The sequence below is a fragment of the Notolepis coatsorum genome, assembly GCF_963971535.1.
Source record: "Notolepis coatsorum genome assembly, chromosome: 6".
In the NCBI taxonomy this organism is placed as follows: domain Eukaryota; kingdom Metazoa; phylum Chordata; class Actinopteri; order Aulopiformes; family Paralepididae; genus Notolepis; species Notolepis coatsorum.
In genome coordinates, this window is record NC_140170.1 from 142,394,822 (window position 1) to 142,419,691 (window position 24,870).

The window sequence follows — 24,870 nt, forward strand, 5'->3', positions numbered from 1 at the left end:
ACTTGACTTGACTTGAAATTTTATTTAGGAGAGCTTGAGTTCCCCAGTAGATGGCAAAGAGCCGAGGTGGGGGGGTATTACTTTTAATGTTGAGCAACAACAAGCTTAAAATATATACAGTATGATTATGTTGTTCAATCACAGCTAATCATATACTGTACAGTCATCAACCAAACCCAATGTGATGTAATGCAGAAAAGAACAAGCAGTGTTTTTTGTAAATAGCTGATTTCCCTGGAGTAGTCTTGTCAGGACTCTGCGTATTGAACCCAATATGCAGATAATGAGAGATGGCAGACAGGTCTTGTTAAAACCCAGCACGGGTATATTTAATTAGAAAAGGAGTAGTCGGGTATCCAGGCAGAGGTTGATACACGGGGGGGATTCTCGTACAGTCCAGAGGCGTGCGCGGGACAGGAGAGTCAGCCAGGCAGGGGTCAAAATGGGTGCAGGTCCTCATACGTTCCGGGAAAAGGCAAGGAGAGTTGTCAGGAGGTCAGAACACGTTTATCGGGAGCCAGAGATCAGGGTGAAGAGCCAAGTAGGGCTGCGTGGAGAGGAGGACAACAAAGGGTTAGGCACGGTCAGAGAACAACGGACTAGATAACTATATGAGAGCAAAATAACACAACCTCATGACATCTGCTGCAGGGTTATATCACTGACATAATTGGCCCACAGACGTCAATCAGCTGCTCTGCTGACAGCAGCACACCTGCACTCCATACCTGACTAACGAGAGAGAGAGAGAGAGAGAGAGAGAGAGAGAGAGAGAGAGAGAGAGAGAGAGAGAGAAGAGAAAGAGAGAGAGAGAGAGAGAGAGAGAGAGAGACAATCACATTAAGGTCAAGAGGATACATTGTCTATTCCTAATGATAGGACTACAAACGCAAAAAACAAACTGGTTTACTGCTTTCCCTAGAGTTGTCGTGGATCACGCACATATTTTGCATGCATATCAAGATAATTGCCCCTAGAGGCCACGTTATCCACTCCAAATGATAGAATTTCTGCAGTATCAAGTTAACATGCAAGTGATTATGGATACAAATTCCATGATCCTTAGCCAAACGGCCCGGCATGATGCAAGGCTGCTCAGTGAGAGTGGACCAGAGCATCAGCATAAGCATCAGCCGAAACTATTATAGCCAAGACATATTTACACTTGATTCACACTTGGCCAATAGCAAACATTAAATACTTAACCTACAAACATAATTGTGCGTTATGACAGCACAATATTGACAATAGTGACAATATTGATGAGAAATAATCTTCTGCACACTTTGAATTAAAGTCTTGAGTCTTGATTCCACACAAGCTTTGAAAGTAGGACTGTTTTACAGGAAGGCAGACAATGTTTCAGAGGGAAATCTCACCTGGTCTCTGACCTGAAGAAGATCCTCTGAAACCTTTGTCTATCTTCTAATAAGACGGTTGATGACTGGAAAAAAAATCAAAACATTTGTGAAATGTTTTTCAGCCTCGATGGTAGAGAGCCGCTTGGCCCATAACGCTAACCGCTCTGGCACTAGCAGCGTGGAGCTGTCACCAATTGGGGACTACAGGAGAGGTGACATGCTAGCTATTCACACTAGGGAGGTCAAGCGTTCTACCGTAATGTAATCACAATGGGAGCTCTGCCCCCACACTGCTATTCAGAACACCGTTTCGGCCCCAAAACATTTCAGCCACTCTCCTCACAGAAAGCCAAAGTCCCAAATCATACTTTCAATTGGTAGAACAAATAACAACTCAAATTGTAGCCAAACCCTGTGCACACACAATGGTGTTTGTCAGTTGATGATTGCTTGGAGAAATGCCTGTCAAGATGGCATCTGCGTTTTTCATTCAAATGGCTACAACAAGGTTTTTCCATCCAAATGTTGCAAAAGTCTCGACTACAACCGTGTGAAATCGGATTATTAGATTTGGGACTTTTGAGTTTTTAACCAAAAGGTGATGGGTGCGCCGTCAAGTATTAGGAATTATTTGCGGCCAAAGTGCCTTAGTTGAGGCACAAGCTTTCTCACGCTCCTATTTGCAATCCTCTCGGAGCGTCGGAGGGCTCAAAAGGCCCTATCAATTATCAATTATAGCTGGGTTGTAATTACAAATAAAAAAAATTCCACCACAAAAAGCTTTTTAAGTTGTAGACCATCTCACAAATTAAAAAAATATATATATATATTTGATGCCAGAAAAACGTTTGATCTCCCTAATCACACATATCAGACATCCAGCTGTAACAGAATGCTAGCTAATCACACATATCAGACATCCAGCTGTAACAGAATGCTAGCTAATCACACATATCAGACATACAGCTGTAACAGAATGCTAGCTAATCACGCATATCAGACATCCAGCTGTAACAGAATGCTAGCTAATCACTCATATCAGATATCTAGCTGTAACAGAAATGTTCAAACAAAGAACTACTGTATTTAAAGGAAGGCAATGCAGCAAACCAACATACATCAAATGTCTTTACTTTTGTGTATTTATTGAAAATAGCAACATTGTGTGGGTATTTAATTGACCAACGACTGGATGTTCTAAATGAGATGTGTTTTGTGGAATTGTCCTTCTTTAAAGGAGCTGTAAGTGGTATTTTTGTGTTAGAATAAGTGTTAATAGCTCTACATTCCGACAGCCATCACTGACATATACAGTCGTTTTTGGTAAGTAACATGGGTCTCCCAGTCCATCCGTCCATGCAGTAAACACAAAATACATTTTCTAGTATCCCTTTTTTTACACTTATTCCCATCTTGCCAAGCCAAATTTGCTTAGTGTACTGGCAGATATTTGCTTAAAACTAGGTTTTATTTCTTATTTTTGTCAGACTATTTTTGCAGTGAATCTTATGTACCTGATTGGATAAAGTGGGAATGGGATACCAGTACATTTTCTGTTCATTGCAAAGCAGAGGGACTGGGAGACCCACATTACTGACCAAAACACTCTATATCAGTGATGGCTGTCAGAATGTAGAGCTATTATTTTAACATGTAGACCACTTACAGCACCTTTAAGTACATTTAGATTTAGATCAGCATACATACTTCCATCACATCACCTGAAAGTACACAGCCGCTACTACTGTCCTTAACCATGAGTGCACACAACTCTAAAAACTAACTAGACAGGTAATAATACATCTTAAGATAATAAGTAATTTGAAAACAGTCACCTGAGAACTTTAAATGTACTTGATTAATGATGTGTTAATTCTTTGCATAGGATTTAATTTGATATAGTGTAAATGTTTCTGATGATTAGATCATTAATTCTTCATACCCTAAATGCCTCTAAATCTCTAATCTTCACATAATAAACCACTACATGACAAGTAATCCTCCCACCTCTGGCTCTTACTAGCTGTATCCCTGAACCTCCCCACCCCTCTGACGGGCACGGTGGGGTTTCCCAGTCTGGCCTACGCTGCGGGCAACATGGACCCCACCCTGACACCTCTCATGCCCCCAGAGAAGATCTCCCTCTCCAGCTTCACACCGGAGCTGCTGGAGGAGGTGAAGGATGTTCTCATTCCAGCCGAGATGCTCATTGTCGAGCACCAGCAGATCATAGGGAAAGGTAAAGTATGGATCATTACTTTGTGTAATATACATCACCTATAATATAATATAATATAATATAATATAATATAATATAATATAATATAATATAATATAATATAATATAATATAATATAATATAATTATAATATAATATAATATAATATAACTCACCTATAACATAACACAACACAACATAACATAACATAACATAATACCTCACCTGCAGGGTTTCCGTTAACCGGTAATGACCATTTTCTTTTTTAAATGTTTTACCGGGAAACCACTCTGGTCATAATTACTTACTTACTTAGGCCCATCGCTCCCAATGGAGCATAGGCCATCTACGACTTTTCTCCATCCAACACGGCTTTGGGCTGTCCTTTCTGCCTCCCCCCAGGTAGTTCCTTGTCTCTTGAGCTCCGCCTCAGTGTCCCGCCTCCAGGTGTTCTTAGGCCGCCCTCTCTTCCGCTTCCCCTGGGGATTCCAAGTCGGGGCCTGTCGTGTAGTACTGGTATCCGGTTTCCTCAAAGTGTGGCCTATCCATCCCCACTTTCGTCTCAGGATCTGCTTCTCCACTGGTTCCTGTCTTCCTTTCAGCCATGGTCATAATGTCTGGTGAAAATAATTCCCTCTTATTTCTATTTGAAATGTTCTCTCAGTACCGCCAGCAGGGGCGTACCTGACGCCGGGGACATCGGAAAGTGTCCCCCCCACGTTTTACCGTCCAAAGAGCTGAGTCTGACTACCTGTCCTATTATTATGCAAAGAGCAGTAGATGGGGGTTGCATTCTTGCCCTGCATGGGCCAAGTACCCACTCGCTAAAGTACTTGTCTTTGCATAATAATAGCTCGGGTCGTCAGCCGAGGTGTGTGTTAAAATACGTCAAACATATTGTTTACACTGTCTTTATTCTATAACCCTCCCAAATCATATTCAGAAAGTATCACAGAGACTTCTATTGACCAAGGAATTAGTTATTATTTCGCGGTTTATTCACATAACGTTATATTGTTTACACTGTCTTTCTTCTATTATAACCCTCCCAAATCATATTCAGAAAGGCACACACAACATATTCCAGTTAACGGTATATATTTTTTTAAAACTAATCTCACAACTCATACTACCCATAATGGACTATGCTGATATAGTATATATGATTGCAGCCAAAACTACCCTTGTTCCGCTTAACACCATTTACAATCGTATATGCAGATTTGTTCTTGGCTGTTCATACAACACTCATCACTGTATCATGTATGAAAATCTCAACTTCCCTTCTCCCACAATAAGAAGGCAACAACATTGGTTACAGTTTATTTTTAAATGTATTTACCGGTACTTTAATTATCCTCATTACCTTAAACAGTATATGGTACCTTTCACTTCTAATTATCAACTTCGTCATTGTACTCAACACTTTTTTTCTGTTCCAAAAACCTTTAAATCAGCTGGTAAAAAATATTTTATGTTTAAAGCTCCATCCGACTGGAACAATCTACCTGTCCACATCCGATCAACATCATCTTTTAAATTGTTTAAAAATATGTTGTCCTCTCATGGTGAGACTATCTGCCTATGCTTTGGACCTCAATAGAATATTATTAGATAGATTAAACATAGCTGGTGTTACAGTTCATGTTCTTGTCGTTGTGTTGTTGTTGCTGTTATACTGTTGTATGCTTTTTATCTTTGGATTACTTTATTTTCTTGGCTGGCGTTGCTTACTCTGTTGTTTTGTTGTTTTTGTTTCTGTTTTGTTTTGTCTAGTTTTTAGTTGTTTGTTGTTTTTGTTAGATATTATTGTCAAATAACTGTATTGTCTTTGCGGACCCCCTTGAAAACGAGATGGTTTCATCTCAAGGGGTTATTCCCAATAAAGAAAAATTTCAACAGATTCGTTATGGCGTAATCAATACTTCCATGCGTATAAATTGCGTTCGCGACCTCCGTGTTTTGGGGGTAGTCATCAGAAACCTCGGATCCGGGATTCGCTCCCATCCGTCGGGCAAGACCAGTGGGTTTTCAGCCTCTCTCTCTGGAGCTTAACGGAGTTTCTGGAGGAGCTTGTCGCGGCTCATGCGCATGCGCACGCTCAACCAATCAGAGAGGGGCTTCGCTCAACCAATCAGAGAGGGGTCTGCAGAAATAGAGTTCAACCAATCAGAGAGGGGTCTGCAGAAATGCGGCTACGAAATGTAGAGACGCAGAGGGGGGTGGCCCCCCCTAACCCCCCCCCATCGACGTCACTCGCCACGCCCCCAAATCTGTCCCCGGCACACATTGAGAGAGAGTTACGCCACTGACCGCCAGGCTTTCTCGGCCTCTGTCTTTAGTGTCGTGGAATATCAGCCCCAGGCTGGTGTCGTCAAGCATCTGCGCTAACTCACAGTACGCATTGGCATTCCGCTGGTCATCCAGGGCTCGTTGTTCCGCTGTTCGTTCTCCGGTGGGGGCTCCCAGGAATGTCTCCTTCAGTCCCGCCCTGTGCATGCAGCATAGCATGCGCTCTTCCCAGAGTTCGTAGTTCTCTGCTTTCCCAGTGAATGTCGGCCACTTGTCTCTTCTTTGGTTTTCCATCCTCTTCGTTAATGATATGCTTAGCTTTTTACTCTGGTCGGCCTAGCGACTAGCCACGCGGTGCTCCCGGTGCTATCCTAGCCTTTAACTTCAGCTAAGCTTGATACAGTACCTCCACTATTTCGCCCCAGCGTTATCTGGGCCCATAACCTGTTAACAGAACTCGCTTTAGGGCGTAAATAATGTGGTCAAGAGGCATGGATTCTCTATTGTGCCTGAACTGGCTTGGCTTCTTTTATTCACACATACGCAGTAGTCGTACAACACTCTTCTCTTTTTGAGAGACTTTGGAGAAGAGAGCGATAGGGGCGGGAACCACCTCTTTTATAATCCCTCTAAGGTAGAATACCTGAGTGGCTACGCCCAGAGCGCCCTCCAGTGGGGACAGATATACATGCACCAAAGCAACCACTGATGGAGACAATTGTCTACACAGATAAACAGTTACTAGTGTAAACAGTCATATGTACAGTTGGACAGTTACTAACAATCCCATACAGAGTCTCTTATCTCAACAGGGAGTCAGGGACCTCTTTAAATCTCATACTACCTCTTTAAATCTCATACTACCTCTTTAAATATCCTACTACCGTACTTTTCGGACTATAAGCCGCGGCTTTTTTCCCCATTTTTCGACCCTGCGGCTTATATAACGGTGCGGCTTATATGTGGACAAAACCCGAAAATCGAAATATTGCTTTTTTTACTGCATTGAAATGTTATTTATCTGTTCCCTTATTTACTTAATACAACTTGTAAATGAGTTAATTCTTGTTATTTGTCCGACAGTATTGTGTCCCAATGGGAGTCATTCTCTGTAGAGGTGGGAGTCATTCTCTGTAGAGGTGGGAACTTAAAGCTCAATATAAGAACGGCCATGCACCACCACCCACAGAATCGAGAAAGAGCAATCAATCTGTCAATCCTTTCCGTGTCCGGGCCGGGTGAGGTTTCCCGTGTTGAGTCAAATTAAGCCGCAGGCTCCACTCCTTACATATGGTAATTAAACATTAAAACACATGGGGCTTATATATGTACACATCATTCAATTTAGCTGCTGCGGCTTATAGTCAGGTGCGGCTTATAGTGCGAAAAGTACGGTACTTACTAGAGATGTGCTCATCATTTTTGAGGAAATAATTAACTCGGTATGGGAAAAAAACATTAAAATGTACTTATTGACCAAACCAACCCATGAATCTATGAATTGACTATGAGGGGGCAGCCATAGCCAGAGTTCCTTTCTGTCTGTATTAGACTATGGCGATGTGATCTATATGCATGCTCCTTCCTCCCTGCTTAAAAAGCTGGATTCTGCATACCATACTGCCATACGTTTTGTAACGGGTGCAGGCTCTCGCACCCACCACTGCACTTTGTATCAGTCCTTAGGATGGTCCTCTCTGTACCAAAGAAGACAATCACACATGTTGATTTTTATCCTTAAGTCATTGCTAGGTAAGCTGCCCATATCTCTAGACTTCTGTCCTTTTATACTTGCTTTTTTAATACCAGACGAGCAGCAAATGGGATGCTTTTAAATGTTCCTTTGATGCAGTCAGAGCTTGGTAAAGCTGCATTCTCCCACTATGCTCCCTTTTTATGGAATACGCTGCAAGTAAAACTTTGTCTAGAGGCACTTCCTACTGTAAATGCTTTTAAAGGTATGCTACGATTAGCCCTTCATGAAACATGCAACTGTTTTACCTGATGCTATTGCTGATGTGATTATGCTCCTTGCCACTGCACAAATGGCCTTCTGTATTTATATTTGAATTGTATGTTTTTTGTTTAATGCCCTGTTTTATGTTGAAACTTGTTGTGTGCCGTGTTGGTCAGGACTCCCTGGAAGAAGAGATCTTGTATCTCAATGGGACATTCCTGGATAAATAAAGGATAAATAAAAAAAATTAAAAATACACCCTGCCAGGTTTAGTGGTTCTGTGTAGTTCGATGGGTAGAGTGCTTGTTCCTCTGAGCAAGGCATTAACCCTGCCAGGTTTAGCGGTTCTGTGTAGTTCGATGGGCAGAGTGCTTGTTCCTCTGAGCAAGGCATTAACCCTGCCAGATTTAGGGGTTCTGTGTAGCTCGATGGGCAGAGTGCTTGTTCCTCTGAGCAAGGCATTAACCCTGCCAGGTTTAGGGGTTCTGTGTAGCTCGATGGGCAGAGTGCTTCTTCCTGTATGCTGTCATTCCACTGTAAAGTATCCTGGTACCATAAACGCACCATAGAAATGCAGTCATTCATACTCTTACTGCATTAATATCAGGTAAGTTGTCTGTCACACAAAAGGTGCCTACTGGTACTGTATATGAAAAGTAATTTATTATGAATACTAATTGTAACTGAGGGGTACAATTCCCTGACTGTATTACTAGATATGATACTTACTACCACTACCTTTGTACTTAATATTCGGCCACCCAGTACACGGCATAAATATATTATCATAAACACTCTCACGTAGATGAAACGGATCCAACACAAATGTACGAAGTCGAAGTATGCGTTTATTACTACACAGCAATGGTGTGTAGAGCAAGCACTTAATCACTTAATTACATTTATGAATTGAAATAGTATGCACTTTTATGGCAAAGAGTATTCGTCGGTATATCAATAGAGAATGTCCAATCTCTGATGGCGCAGGTGGTACATATACGACCTGGAATAGTTAAGGAATAACAGCAATGATACTTTAATGATTATATACTAGATACACTAAGGGGGGGTTAATCCGGTCGCTTGTAAGCCGACAGGAGTAGGAGGGGGGGGGGGGGTAGAATCCGGCTGCCTCGTCCGGCCAAGGGTATCCCAGGTGAACCCACTGTAGTGCCGTTCAATGCGCCGGCGATCCTTGGACCACAGATGAAAGCAGGTGGACTCTTTGTGGGCCGGCTCTCTCCGGTCCACGGGGGAGAGACGTGAAGCGACCTCGTCTTGCAGAGCGTCTCCTCACCTTGCGTCCTCTCCAGGGGGGGGGGTTCCAACACACGGCAGTGTCGGGGGTCTTTATCCATGGAATAATCAAAGTATACAAAGCATAATCCGTGCCTGGGAAGGCGGGCTGTCGTCGGTAGAATAATCCGGTATACAGGTCCACTCGCTCGTCGGCTCTGGGGCTCCTCGGGTGCAGCTTCACATGGGGTCAACCACCCTGGGTAAGCAGCCAGTTCTCTGCCCGAAACGATGGGGTACTGACTACGGTAGTATTCTCACCGCACGAAGCACTATATATTAACAGACTATTATTAGCTTAATAGACTACGTCCAACTCGACGATATAGTGCCAAATATGACTATTCAAATATTAATATACACGATGTCTCAATACCGATGGTAGGCGAACTTGGCCTTACTCCCACACGTGGCGTCGCGGGGAGGCTTTACGTCTGTGACTCTATTGGAGGGTAAGAAACTGGACTGAAAAGGAAATCCTACTTTAGTAGCGCAGTATATATACGCACTATGAACAAATAGTCCCATTAGTGGTGCGGTAGCCAGATTCCTACGCGGAACTAGGACTTGTTCGTACATGTGGAGCGGTACGTTTGAACTGGGTCTGAGGGGTATGGCAGCCTGGCACCAAGGTCTCGACCAATAGTAGAATGGAGACTATTATGGGATGTTCAGTAGGCTAGAATGGATATTCAATGCATATTGTACAAGGAATATACAAGGGATATCAGGGAATATTAGAGAATATACAAATACAATTAAATATATATATATAAATAAATATATATATTCGGTTTAATCTGGCCCTTCACAACAGCCACCCCCTGAATAGGTCCCAGACCTAATCAGTTAAACAGAGACAGATTAATCGCGTTGTCTATTTACACATAAGGGTTTGCTGTAGGGGTCAGTCAACTTCACAAAGTCATAGGGTTGTAGGGTCATGGTCATCATCGATTGTGTCTGGGAGTCGAGGCAGTTCTATGAGCCTCGCCACGGGACGGGTGTAAGTGCGACCCTGGACGAGCACTTCAGCTGCTCGGACCTTGCCGTCGGCACCGGTGATCACTTTGCTTACGCGGCCGGCCGGCCACATAGCTCTGGGCAGTGATTGATCAATAATCATGACGACTGTTCCTTCTGTCAAGTTGTCTCTCTCCTTTACCCACTTCTGGCGGGTCTGTAGAGACGGTAGGTAGTGCAGTAGGAAACTGTTCCAAAACTTGTCGGCTAATACTTGGCTGTACCTCCACATTCGTCGGCCGTTTGCTTCTTCAGGCCGGTACATTGTCTGGGGTAATGCAGGATCTAGCCGCCCCATCAGGAGTGTGTTGGGGGTAACTGGGTCGATATCCGCCACATCACTGGAGACATATCCGAGGGGCTTCGAGTTAAGTACTCCCTCAATCTCCGTGAGGACTGTCATTAGGACTTCTTCCGCCACAGTCTGGGCCCCAAGTACTGCGTACAGGGCTGTCTTTATGGAGCGCACTTCTCGTTCCCAAGTGCCACCGAAGTGGGGTGCGTTTGGGGGGTTGAATTGGAAATCAACCTGTGCTGGAGCGAGGTGGGTCTTAAGTTCTGGGCCCATAGCTTGGAAGCTCTCTCTCAGCTCTCTTTCGCCGCCTTTGAAGTTTGTCCCATGATCGGACAATAGGGTAGACGGTCTTCCTTTCCGTGATGTGAATCTTCGGAAGGCCATAAGGAATGAGTCTGTGCTCATGGTCGGGAGAAGCTCGATGTGTATCGCTCTGGTGGTCATGCATTTGAATACAATACCCCACCGCTTCTCGGTTCCTCTTCCTTTCTTTATGTGCAGCGGGCCAAAGCAGTCCATACCCGTTGAGTGGAATGGCTTGTCACCGATTCGGAGGCGACATGGAGGAAGGTCAGCCATCCTTGGTATGCTGGGCTGCGCGCGCCACTTGCGGCAGTCTAGACATGTTCGCTGGAAGCGTCGTACCGCCTCTCTTCCTTGTAGGATCCAGTAACGACGTCTGATTTCCGCGAAGACTCTTTCTGCTCCTGCGTGATGTACATCCTCATCGTATTTCTTTATAATCAGCTCTGTGACCTTGTGTCGGCTGTTCAATACGATCGGGTATTTAATGTCATCCGGTAGATTGGGGGCTCTGCGTAGGCGACCACCCACTCTGATGAGGGTATGAGCGTCGCTCTCGGGGGCCAGATGAATTAATCTGCTGTCGGATGGGACGGGCTTTCCTCCCTGTAGACAGGCCAATTCATCGGGGAACGAGTCTCTCTGGGCTCGCTGCAGTAGAAGCAATTCTGCTTCCTCGTAGTTAGCTGCTGACATATCAGCGGGGGACTTGCACTCCGGGTGGTACCGCAGGAATGTTCTTTGTTGTGCACTCTCTATGGACGTGCAATCGTCTATGTTAGGGTCGGTGGAGGCTACGGTGCTCAATCCACAGAACACAGACTTCTTATTTTCCACCTCCTCTGGACTTGCTTCCCTCGGGATAGGCATGGGCCACTGTCCTTCCGGGAGTCTTAGGAATGCGGGGCCGTCACTGTAGACATTGCGACGGGTGAGGTCATCCAGGGGCATCCCCCGGGTGATGACGTCAGCTGGGTTCTGTTTTGTATCAACGTAGCGCCACTCTGTTTCTCCGGTTAACTCTTCGGTTAAGTCTTGAATCTCGGTGACTCTGACTCCCACGAAGACTTTGTACTTGCATGAGTCCGATTTGATCCAGGCGAGTACCGTCGTGGAATCTGACCACAGGATTGTTCTAGACACCGGTATGGTGAGCTCACGTTGGATGAGCGTGGCTAGGTGCGCTCCGGCTAGGGCTGCCCAGAGCTCTAGACGTGGGATAGATTGTTGCTTGCGTGGGGCTATTCTCGAGCGGGCGAGGACAAATGCTGTGTAGATCTCTCCCCCCTGGTCTTGGGCCCGCAAGTAGGCTACTGATCCGTATGCGACCTCTGAGGCGTCACTGAAGACGTGTAAGTCCATTTTACATGTCTCTGGCCTCACCGTGGGTGGGAAGTAGCTTCGGCGCATATTAACGCCTGGGAGTGAGTGGAGCTCCATCTCCCACTCTCTCCAGGTGGATGCAAGGTGTGCGGGAATGGGGTCGTCCCAGCCCTGGTCCTTGTCCCACAATGCTCGTACAATCATTTTTGCCCTGGTGGTGTACGGTAAAATACATCCTAGCGGGTCATATTGTCGGGCGAGTGTTGTGTACACACTCCGTCTGGTGGTCGGCGCCGCCGCCGGCCTTCCCTGCTCCGTAGTCAGGGGCTTGTGTCTGTAGTGAAGCGAATCTGTTTTGAATCGCCACACCAATCCCAGGGTCATCTCCTGGGCTTCTCCCGGGATTGTAGCCATCCAGGTCTCGCTGCTGGCTGCCTTGTCCTCGGAGGAGAGGCTGCGCAGTACTTGCGGATCGCTGCTGGCCCACTGCCTGAGATCAAAGCCGCCTTTGATCAATGAGGCGCAGAGTTTAATCAGGAGAGCCTCGGCTTCTTCTTGGGTTGAAAGGCTTTGTAGACAGTTGTCTACGTAGAAGCTGTTCTTTACGCTGTGTCGGACCTCTTCGTCCGCTGCTGGGTCCTCTGCTACATGTTTCTGTAGTGCAAATGTAGCACAGCAGGGGCTGCACGTCGTTCCGAAGGGGAGGACTTCCCATTGGTAGATGGCTGGGTGCTCATCTCCTGGCTTCTCTCTCCATAGGAACCGTAACAGGGGCTTGTCCGCCTCTACTAATCTCACCTGCAGGAACATTCCTTTAATGTCCCCGCTGATGGCCACCTTTTCCTGGCGGAAGCGGAGTAGAACGCCGAGTAGGGAGGGGCCGAGTGTGGGACCGGGCAGTAACTCTTTATTCAGATTTTGGGATCCGATCTGGTAGCTGCAGTTAAATACTATGCGGTCTTTACCGTTGTGATGGACCTTGTGGTGGGGCACGTACCACGATTCAGTGGTCTGGTCAGCCTCTTTAATGTCCATCTTTGTGACGTGTCCCGCTGTGATGAGCTTCTCAATCTCAGCGCGGTATACACTCTCTTGGGCGGGGTTCTTGGCTAAGCGCCGCTCCGTGTTCAGCAGGTACCGTTCTGTGGCGTCTGTCTTGGTGTGGAAAGTAGGCATTCCTTCTCGCCGCAGGAGTGGCGTGGCGTATCTCAACACGCCGTTGACCGGGACTCTCTTGGTCTCTGTCTCGAGGAGGTGAATGGCGTAAATGTCATCTTTAGAGCGAATGTCTTTCTTTCCGTTCTTAAAGGGCATTTGTTCCAAGGTCCATAGCCGCTCTACGTGTTGCAGGAGTGCGGTTTCTCCCTCTGTGGCTCGGGAGTGGAGACATCTAGTGGCTGTACTTCGGTTGAGAGATTTGGCGAGCGGGCCTTGGAGAGTCCATCCCAAACGGGTCTCGACTGCTGCAGGACAGCCTCGGGGTCCGGTATGAACCCGGTCTATCGGGACAATGAGGTCTGCATGGTCGGAGCCTATCAACAGGGTCGGCATAGCATTGTCTATGAGCGGGATCGGTAACTTGCGCAGATGTGCATATTTCTCCATCAGCTTGGCGACGGGGTATGTGTACCGCGACAGTCCTATTTCTTGGCTGGTGAAAGCGTCTGCAATCTGGTACCGTCGCTCAGGCTGGCCGCTTGCTGCGATAGAGAATGAGACATTCTCGCCCTTTATCGTCTTCAAATCTCGTCTTATTGTCCGAATTGTCATTTGGGTTTCGCTTCCCCGCAGCCCTAGCTGGGCCGCAGCGGAGGCGAGCAGCAGGGTCTTCTCTGACCCGTCATCGAGGACGGCGTAAGTGTCCAGGACTTTATTCTGGTAGCTTAGTGTCACACGCACTACTTTTAGGAGTACTCGGGCTCCACTGTTGCTGGCGGGATCGATGTACATGACGCTCGCTTTGCGGCTGGATGGTGCAGGTGAAGGGCGCCGTCTGTTACTGTCGTGAAGTATGTCCAGATGGGCTCCATCGCACTTGGTGCACCTTTTCTTTAAGCGGCATTCGGCTGCCATGTGTGAGCGCGCACAGCGAAAGCAGCGCTTGTTGGACTTTATCCATTGACCTGCTTCCTCCGCGTTCAGCTTGGGGAAGGAGTCACATTGCGCTAGCCAGTGTTCTTTCTCACAGTAGGGGCACACTATCTTCCACTTCTCCGTTCTGGAGGGGGTACTGTGGCTCCTGCTGCTCGGTACTGACTCCGATTGGTGCATCACAGTCACCGATCTTCTTCCATCATTTAGTCGTCTGGTTCCTTCTCTGGAGCCAGGGGTGCTCCGTCCGAATGTATCTAGCCGTAGGCTGCTGACTTCTCTCGCCAGGAAGTCTGCTAGATCGAGGAGGTTCGGTTCGGGGCCATTCGGGTCTCTGTGGTCCCTCTGCCGCCTAAAGCGCTCCTGACGAGCGGGCGGCAGCTTCTCCAGAATCCTTTCCACATTTGAGTTGGCGTAAAGTTCATGCCTCCCCTTCTCTCTTTGCGCTCCCAACATCCCTACCAGGGACTGCACTCTGATGGACAGGTCGTCCAGTGCTCGATTGTCTATTGCTGGGGGTAAGCGGTCGATGTGTCGGATCTCCTGGATCACGTAATCCCATATGCGCCCATACCTCTGGTCCAATGCTACCAGCGCTGCTGTGTATGGGGTGGTGGAAGTCGCGTAGGCGAGCGCTATATTATGTGCGCGGGGCACCTTTAAGTGCTTCAGTAGGATGGCGTATTTGTGGCGTTCATCCAATACATCCACCAACATGGTCTCCAGACACATGCGGAGTTCTGTATACTGGGCCCGGTTCTCTTGGGTGAAGTCGGGTACCATAGGCGTGCCAATGTATGGCGCTGACTGTGGATACATCGGCGAGCGTTGGGGGAGAGGCCTCCTAGGCGAGTCTCCTCCCGCTCCTTGGTATGGGCTGGTACCGGCAGTGTACCATGGCCCGCTTGTCCAGGTGCTGTTCCTCGGTGCGGGTCGTGCGTCGTGCTCACCCGTGTATAGAGTCGGGGGTCTGTAGCGCAGCTCCGCGGGGGTATAGCCTGGGCTGTACCGGACCTCCTGGTCCGGTAGAGTACTGTGCTGTCTTCGGGCGTGGTTCTCCTCCTCTTCCTCTTCGTCTTCAGTTAGGTCATCCAGTGCTTGTAGTCTCTGGTTTAGCCTCTCCACAGGATATGCTGCTCCTTCCCGGTTGCTAGGTCTCGCTTGGACCGGTGGGGGGAGGTGGTCTGTGGGGGGTATAGACCTCGTCTGTTGGTCAAGTTCAGGGTTGTTTACTCGGCTAGGGGATGCCGCCCTGGAGGTGTGTCTAGACGAGTTCCTGGAGCCTCTGGCGGAGGGAGAGGGTGTTGTCCGTCTGATCAGCTGTTCTATTAGTTGCGACTGCTGTCTGTCGCGCGCTGCGTCCCGTTGAGCACCGGCTCGTTCTCGGGCCACATTCTCTTCCATCTGAATGCGTCTTATTTCTAGACGTATCTGCTCGTGTTCGCTTCGCTGCTGGATCTGCAGTCGGTCGCGTTCAGCAGCGGCGTTCAGGCTGATGAGGAAGGCCTGCTGTAGGGTCCTCTCTGCCTCGCTGGGAGAAGGCGGTTGTATAGGGGAGCCTTCCCTCGGGGTACTCCTTGCGGAGCCTTGGAGCTCTATCTCCACGGTGCTCTCCCCGTCTTCTTCCGTGCCGAGTTCTCTCTCGGTAGCGTTGTATTCCTCCCGGGACTCATCGGGGACTACTTCTTCAGTACTGGCGGGGTGTGGAGTCATGTCTGGTTCCCACTGGTCCCCACCGTGGACTTGGTCAGTTACATTAGAGCCCGTAGGGGCCTCTATGGTCGGGGTAGTCTGGGCGTTGGGGTTAGACATACTTTTACTTTCTAGTTTTACCGCGTTTACTGTTAGTAGAAGACTAGGTTGTTGACTGACAGCGTAGGCCTCTAAGTACTGAGGGAGCCGTCATTCGCGCTGCGGGCGTTGGTTAGGAGGATCGTTTCGTGGAGTGTTCATCATAGGCCATTTCAATATTAATAACACTATATTAATATTACACTAATTACCCTCCGGCTCGAAGGACCAATTGTAACTGAGGGGTACAATTCCCTGACTGTATTACTAGATATGATACTTACTACCACTACCTTTGTACTTAATATTCGGCCACCCAGTACACGGCATAAATATATTATCATAAACACTCTCACGTAGATGAAACGGATCCAACACAAATGTACGAAGTCGAAGTATGCGTTTATTACTACACAGCAATGGTGTGTAGAGCAAGCACTTAATCACTTAATTACATTTATGAATTGAAATAGTATGCACTTTTATGGCAAAGAGTATTCGTCGGTATATCAATAGAGAATGTCCAATCTCTGATGGCGCAGGTGGTACATATACGACCTGGAATAGTTAAGGAATAACAGCAATGATACTTTAATGATTATATACTAGATACACTAAGGGGGGGTTAATCCGGTCGCTTGTAAGCCGACAGGAGTAGGAGGGGGGGGGGGGGGTAGAATCCGGCTGCCTCGTCCGGCCAAGGGTATCCCAGGTGAACCCACTGTAGTGCCGTTCAATGCGCCGGCGATCCTTGGACCACAGATGAAAGCAGGTGGACTCTTTGTGGGCCGGCTCTCTCCGGTCCACGGGGGAGAGACGTGAAGCGACCTCGTCTTGCAGAGCGTCTCCTCACCTTGCGTCCTCTCCAGGGGGGGGGGTTCCAACACACGGCAGTGTCGGGGGTCTTTATCCATGGAATAATCAAAGTATACAAAGCATAATCCGTGCCTGGGAAGGCGGGCTGTCGTCGGTAGAATAATCCGGTATACAGGTCCACTCGCTCGTCGGCTCTGGGGCTCCTCGGGTGCAGCTTCACATGGGGTCAACCACCCTGGGTAAGCAGCCAGTTCTCTGCCCGAAACGATGGGGTACTGACTACGGTAGTATTCTCACCGCACGAAGCACTATATATTAACAGACTATTATTAGCTTAATAGACTACGTCCAACTCGACGATATAGTGCCAAATATGACTATTCAAATATTAATATACACGATGTCTCAATACCGATGGTAGGCGAACTTGGCCTTACTCCCACACGTGGCGTCGCGGGGAGGCTTTACGTCTGTGACTCTATTGGAGGGTAAGAAACTGGACTGAAAAGGAAATCCTACTTTAGTAGCGCAGTATATATACGCACTATGAACAAATAGTCCCATTAGTGGTGCGGTAGCCAGATTCCTACGCGGAACTAGGACTTGTTCGTACATGTGGAGCGGTACGTTTGAACTGGGTCTGAGGGGTATGGCAGCCTGGCACCAAGGTCTCGACCAATAGTAGAATGGAGACTATTATGGGATGTTCAGTAGGCTAGAATGGATATTCAATGCATATTGTACAAGGAATATACAAGGGATATCAGGGAATATTAGAGAATATACAAATACAATTAAATATATATATATAAATAAATATATATATTCGGTTTAATCTGGCCCTTCACAACACTAATACTACACTGGCATAATAGTGGTCAAATTGTTACGGGGTGCCCTAGTTTCAACTGAAAGATGACAGTGTTAATGGTATAGCCATCTTATGTTGTGTATGCTGTAGGTACTATTTTACCCTTGGGAGGGGCCTCTCTTTTGGGCCCCACCACCAAGGGCCCACCCCTGTATTTACGACTTAACATTATCCAGTACAAGATATTGGATATTGTTTATCTACCTACCTACTGTACAAAAGCATAGGTGATATTTCAGTGGTAATTATTTCCTTGATCCCTGTAGGTCACTTTGGAACCGTCTACCACGGCTACCTCACAGACCACAACAACAGAGAGATCCACTGTGCTGTCAAGTCGTTGAACAGTGAGTATCTCCAGCCTGCAGGGATGTGGTGGAGGGTAAACCGGCCTCCACATTCTGTTTATTCACCTGTAGAGTCTATCACTTCAATTAATTTACAAAAAAAATTCTTTACTTAAAAAAATTAATAATTCAGTTTATTCACCTGTAGAGTCTATAATCTCAATTCATAGTAAATAGATGGTACATGGACTGCATTTATATAGGGCTTTTATCCAAAGCGCTTTACAACTCATGCCTCACATTCACACTGTCGGCAGAGGTGACCATGGGGTTACGTGTCTTGCTCAAGGATACTTCAACACGCTGCCGAATGGAGCCGCAATTGAACTGGGAACCTTCTGATTACCAGATGACCGCTCTACATCCTGAGCCAATGTCACCCATAGTATATATACAGTACTATAAGTAATACCCAACTGATACCAAATCTCATGAACATTTTGTATTTTTCAGCACCAAAAAACGTTGTATTTTTTGGTAGTTGTTCTCTCTCTCTATCTCTCTCTCTATCTAAATGGTAAATGGACTGTATTTATATATCGCTTTTATCTGAATCACTTTACAACTTATGCCTCACATTCACTCACACATTCACACACCGACAGCAGAGGCAACCTTGCAAGGTGCCAACCTGCTTGTCGGGAGCAGTTAGGGGTTACATGTCTCGCTCAAGGACACTTTGCCATGCTGCTGTGAGTAGCTGGAGCCAGAATCGAACCGGGAACCTTCTGATTACCAGACGACTGCTCTACTGTACCTCCTGAGCCCCTATATAGCTTTCTCTGTTTCTCTCTCTTTCTTACTCTCTCCCTCCCTCCCTCTCTCCCTCTCCCCCTCTCCCCCTCTCCCCCTCTCTCCCTCTCCCCCTCTCTCCCTCTCCCCCTCTCCCCCTCTCTCCCTCTCTCCCTCTCTCCCTCTCCCCCCTCCCTCTCCAGGAATAACTGACGTGGAGGAGGTGGAGCAGTTCCTGAAGGAGGGCATCATAATGAAGTCGTTCCACCACTGCAATGTGTTGTCTCTCCTGGGTATCCTGCTGCCTAAGGAAGGGCTCCCCCTAGTGGTACTGCCGTACATGAAGCACGGCGACCTGCGCCACTTCATCCGCTGTGAGAAGAGGGTGAGAATGAAGCGCTGACCCCTTCCACCCCACTGTGCCGTAAAAATAATAATAATGCATCTATATTGTCACACCATTAATTAACCTCCAATAAACCACCGGAATCAGTAGATAAATCATTTGTGCCTAAATCTGCCATTCAGTATTAGATTAGATTACATTCAAATGTATTGTAATTATACAGCATACGTACAGTACAATGAAAATAAGTTTGGCATCCAAGCAGAGTGCAAATGTAACAGTAAAGTGCAACAGCAATATACAATGTAGCTACAGGTGATTGAACTGGGTACAAAATATACAAATTAGTACTACTGAGTGTAGTGCACTTCAGCATTATTGTACAATGCTATCATACAGTATTGATACTTAAGGATAAAGTTAAAGGGAAATCATATTAAATCAGGACTCAAGGGGTTAAATCAGTGACAGCTACAGGGTATGTTTATAATACATGCACATTAATATCACCCGGGATACTCAAATATTCCATCTGCAAGCTGATTCATTTAAACTCCATACCCTGTTTACAGTAGCTGGGATATGAGCTCATATCTCCGCTTTGAGGAAGCCAAATATGATCAGTGTCAGGATATACTGGTATTAGCCAGGAGACTGAGGCATGTAAACACTTAATCCCCTTAAAACACTTGAAACACTTAATACTGTTTGGGCTTCGTCGCCTGCGTGAGTTCTGTTTCCATGGTAATGCTTGCAATATTCAGCTTATGTACACAGGCGTGTTGTTAATCGGGGTATGAAGATGCATGAAACACCTCATCCTTTCTAAGAACCGGATACAGGCTGGTGTCTGGAATATTAATGTGATTATTCACACGCTCACAGATACATTGTATGCGTAAAGCAATCCACTAGAACCTATTTTGTGTACTACAGGAGATGTTTCCTAACGTTCTAATTCACAAGTTTTTCCGCTTGTCTTCCTTCCTGCTCGATTGTGGTCAGAACCCCACTGTGAAGGATCTGATTGGCTTCGGGCTGCAGGTTGCCAAGGGGATGGAGTACTTGGCCCAGAAGAAGTTTGTACACAGAGACCTCGCGGCACGGAACTGCATGTGAGTCGCCGCTGCCAATCACTTGCGGCAGAAGAGTAATCTGCAATTAGTTTGCCGCCATGGTGGCGCGGTGTCACGCCACTCTGATTCCATACAGGGAACACAGAGCGCTTTTATTTTCAACATCTGTACATTTGCAAATGTGTCGTGCATGCAATCCTCTCTGTTTGCCGACAGAGAGATACTGTAGAGATGCACTAATACCGATATTGGTATCAGATATGAAGACAATACCACAATACGTAAGGGATAATGTATAGCTACGAGGTCATTGTCGCAAAATAATTGACCGACACAGAGTTTAGAATACCGAGGCGCCTCGCCGAGGTGTTCTAAACGTCAGTGAAGGTCAATTATTTTGCGACAATGACCGAGTATAGGCTATACATTATCCCGCTTATTACATGGTTAACTTACTAACAATATACCTAATTCATTTTACACCATCGACAAGACGAGATCAAATGCAGACGCAGTTCTGTTCTGTCGCTCCGCGCTGTCATCGCCGGCAGCCGGCAGGTGTGTCTGATTGGCTGCAGTGTGTGTCAGTGGGCTTGATTGCTACAGCTGTGAACAGCGGTCATTATTGCTCGGCAGAGGTCCGTTATCGAGTAATAACGGACCTCTGACGAGCACTATTGACCAATCACAATCAAGCATTTCGGCTAATGTTAAAACGCCATGTAATAAAATACAATAAGGTATGGGTATGGATAATTCCCCCAGATACTATAATCCAATACCATGAGCCATGTTTAACATGTCAGAAAGTCTATACTGCTCAGTAATAGTAATGGATTGGTATTCGGTATCGATTCAGGTCTCTGAATGTGTATTGGCAGTGAAATTGTGGTACTGCATCCCTAGAGGAATATCAGTCTTACACCAATCATCTATAATGCTTGCAAACATGTTGTATGTTAGTAACCCTTGGATCTGGGGAGGGGTCTGTTTTAACTTCATTCTTCTATGCAGAGAGGCAGAATATAATTTTCCCTTAACATATTGAATAAATTATATTATATTATTGTTCCTCCCATATATTTCTTTTGTCTTTTATAAATAAGAACCAAAAATGTGAGGGCGGCTACGTGGCGTAGTGGGCAAGGCGCTCGCCACGAATACTGGAGACGCTGGGCTCGCCTGTTTGAGCCCAGCACTCCACATTGCTTTCAGTTTAGCTGGTCGTCCGTACTAATACACATTGGCCGTATTAGGGGGTGGGAAACTGATGGGTGGGGATCGGGCGTTGTGGACAGCGACTCCTACAGGTCGGTTGGTGCGCCTGCGCAGTAGAATCAGGAAGTGTCGGGGGCAGCGTGAGCCTCCCACGCGTTACTCCTCGCCACTGAGAGATCGAGCTGCGCAGGTGAAAAGATGCGACTGCTGTTACCTCAAGTACCGGAGGGGACTTGTGCTATGTATGACTTAGTCCACATTGCAGCCGGCTTGTGGGAGGCAAGAAACAGCGTTCGTGACAGGGGAGGGTTGAATTGGATGATACGAAATTGGGATGGGAGAAAATATAGAAAATGGTAGAAAAAGTGGATAAAAAAAAAGAACCAAAAATGTGTTGAATAAAGTAAAATAATTTAATTGCATGTTGTCTGTGCAGCCTTGTTTATTCACTGTGTCCATAGAAATTATGATGAACACACAAGGTATGGTTTCCTTAACATAGAAAAGATTGTCCATTTACTTTTCTGATAACTACATCACTGCATAATTCATAAATGTTCAGACAAGCTTAATGTTTGATTATTTGTGATACTCTGTATAAACCAAGTTAAGTCAAGTCAAGAGTTTTATTTGTCACGGCATACAAGCATACAGTGAAATGCGGGGGGTCATTCAACGGCATTGCAGACGTCCGGATTTGGTACAGATTTAGGTCTCTCTTGGGCAGAGGGGTTTAGCAGGCTGTGACGTACAGGCGCCTGTGTAACTCCACACAATGCACAGAGCTGTCTCTACGCAGTGAAATTAAATCATTTCATTGATTGATTTTTGGTTCTTATTTATAAAAAAATATGTTACTTTACTTCGGAGATGTTTGAATGTGGAATGCAAGTGAAATGTCATTCCAACTCTGTGTAGGAGAATGGAAATATACTTGGGTCCAATCTGTTCCCTAACAACGCAATTCCACTGAAACTTGTCTATAGATGTATCATGTATTTTTGAATCTATACTGTACTGTGTCCCCAGGCTGGATGAGTCGTACACAGTGAAGGTGGCAGACTTCGGCATGGCCAGAGACGTGTTTGATAAGGAGTACTACAGTATTCAGGACCACAGGAAGGCTAAGCTGCCTGTGAAGTGGATGGCCATAGAGAGTCTGCAGACACAGAAATTCACCTCCAAGTCTGATGTGGTGAGTAAACCAATAGAAGGCCTGGTCAATAGGCCTACAGTATATTGATATTTATAATTGATTGTCTATTGTCTATCTTTGTAGTCATATTGTGTTTATTATTTTTTTTAAGTAGTTTTATAACGCAATTTGTATGACGAGTAACATAATTTGTGAAATTAATATTTGAGTGTTAATTCTCAGTAAAAATGTGATACTCATCATCACACATCACATTACCATGTAGTCTAATATGATGATGGTCAATTCGATTATCTAACCTTTATGAATGATTCCTTGATAACCTTGTTCAAGATGGCCTGGAAATACACTGAACTTGTGTGATAGCATTAACATAGAAGACAAAATTACAAGGTCCGCCCTGCTCCCTCTCTTAGACAATCGGTTGGTCATTGGTCATTCAGGTCAAACAAAGACATTTTCAGTCAATGCCGTGCAAGTTATTTCCTGGAAAATGTCCCACATGTTTTTAATCAAGTGAAATATTTGGTGTCAAAGTTCTTCATTCTGTCGATGGTTGATCATGTTGAGGGTCAGGAGTTTCTCTGTTTTTACCAAAACTAAAGAGGTTGAGAACTAGAGGTTGATAACTATAGCCTACTGGACTATTGTATGTACTAGAGTTGGGCATTTGAAGTCATATCAATATTCAGATATTATATTAAAAAGATTTCCGTTAATCGGTTAACCGAACTGCCCCTGAATATGGTTGAACTCACGAAACCCTCAGCTATAGTCGAATATCTACATAATTTTGAATAGTCGAATATTCAAATAACGTTTTCCGTCCCTAGTATGAACTATACATGTGTAATGGATGATACCGCGAAGTGCAGTCACGAAGGACTTCAGATGTTGACTGGGGTGAGTAGCGGTGCTATGGGTTAAACTCAGTCTCATCCTCAAAAGACACATAGACACGTTACAAAGCAGTGAGTTCACTTCTTGGTATAGCGGTCTGTGTTGTTGCCCGCGGCGTGGGAGACCCGGGTTCAAAACTCCCTTGGGGCATCGAAGTTTAAGGTGACGATATGACAACCGTTACACATGTACAGTACATGTGTTGTTTTGAAGATAATATGTACTTCACTTTTATGTCCTTCCTGTTCCAGTGGTCCTTTGGCGTTTTAATATGGGAGATGTTGACCAGAGGGGCAAGTCCCTATCCAGAAGTGGACCCCTATGACATCACACACTACCTGCTGAAGGGCAGGAGGCTGCCTCAGCCACAGTACTGCCCCGACTCCTTGTAAGTTCTGCTAATGATGTATCCACTATCCATCCTGTCCGCTTTCGGCTGTTTTTCTATTTCAAGCTTAACTTTGTGGCAAAGATACTTGAAAGATTCTCTGTTCATGAGAATATTCTCATACATAATGCATCTACTGGTACAGGCACAAAACTGCTTAGCTAGCTCATTCTCCCTCTAACAAAGCTGTTTGTAAAGGAAAAGATTCTTCATTCTTCAAAGGCGTTCTTCATTCTAAATCGGTGGGCCTCGAAGGCAAACGCATCCATTCTGGAGATACCGTTGCCGCGGCCACGCGTTACGTGGAAATACAAAAGAGCTGAGCTGGCAGCCTCTTTGTTTCTTAGAAACCTTAAGTGAATACCTTAAATCTCTTGACTTTGTCGTAGGAATAATGAAATCTGTGTCTCTGTCAACCTCCGCACGTTTTTGAACTGTAATAACCGGGGCTTAGCCTTTTCACTGCCACACTACCAAAGGGTTAACCCTTAGTTTCACTACCACACTACAGAAGGTTAACCTTTCACTACCACACTAACTGTCTGTAGTGTGGTAGTGAAAGGGTTAACCTTCTGTAGTGTGGTAGTGAAAGGGTTAAGAACTCAATCGAGTACCTCAGACGAAGAACTGCATAAGTCCATTTTAGGTTTTCAGAGGAACATTGTTTTTAAACTTTAAACTTTTAAAGATGGTAAGTCAGAGTGTTATGTTCACCCATAGTTAAAGACAGTCGAGGTTGAGTAGTTTCTTGTGAAATGTCACATTCACACACCCAAGTGATTTTGATTAAATTCACAACTGCAAATACATGGGCTGTCCCCAGGATTAGTGCCCCCAGAGCTGTATGTACTACATGTAACGAGACAGGAGGGACAGTCATACATACTGACAGGAAAGTTCGACCTTCGTTGTTAAAACCTGTTAATTGTCCACTGTTCCATGTCCCAGGCTGTTTATGCAATGCAGTATGGGAGTTAATGATCATCGCTACACCTCACCCCAAAGATTACCACTCATTCATTCACATACTCACAACCCCTCCCCCCCCCCCCCCCACACACACACACACA

At 45.9% G+C, this 24,870-nt stretch overlaps 1 protein-coding gene across 1 annotated transcript in view; it reads left to right on the plus strand.

Annotated features, from left to right (window-relative positions):
- The window catches only part of mst1rb (macrophage stimulating 1 receptor b), a gene marked incomplete at both ends in the record, with an annotated part of 111,901 nt that overhangs the window by 81,276 nt on the left and 5,755 nt on the right, over positions 1–24,870 (plus strand). The window contains 7 exon segments of the mRNA XM_084315761.1: positions 1,484–1,573; positions 3,385–3,600; positions 17,904–17,984; positions 18,920–19,101; positions 20,068–20,177; positions 22,386–22,551; positions 23,664–23,800. Of these exon segments, the coding sequence (XP_084171887.1) occupies positions 1,484–1,573; positions 3,385–3,600; positions 17,904–17,984; positions 18,920–19,101; positions 20,068–20,177; positions 22,386–22,551; positions 23,664–23,800 (982 nt within the window).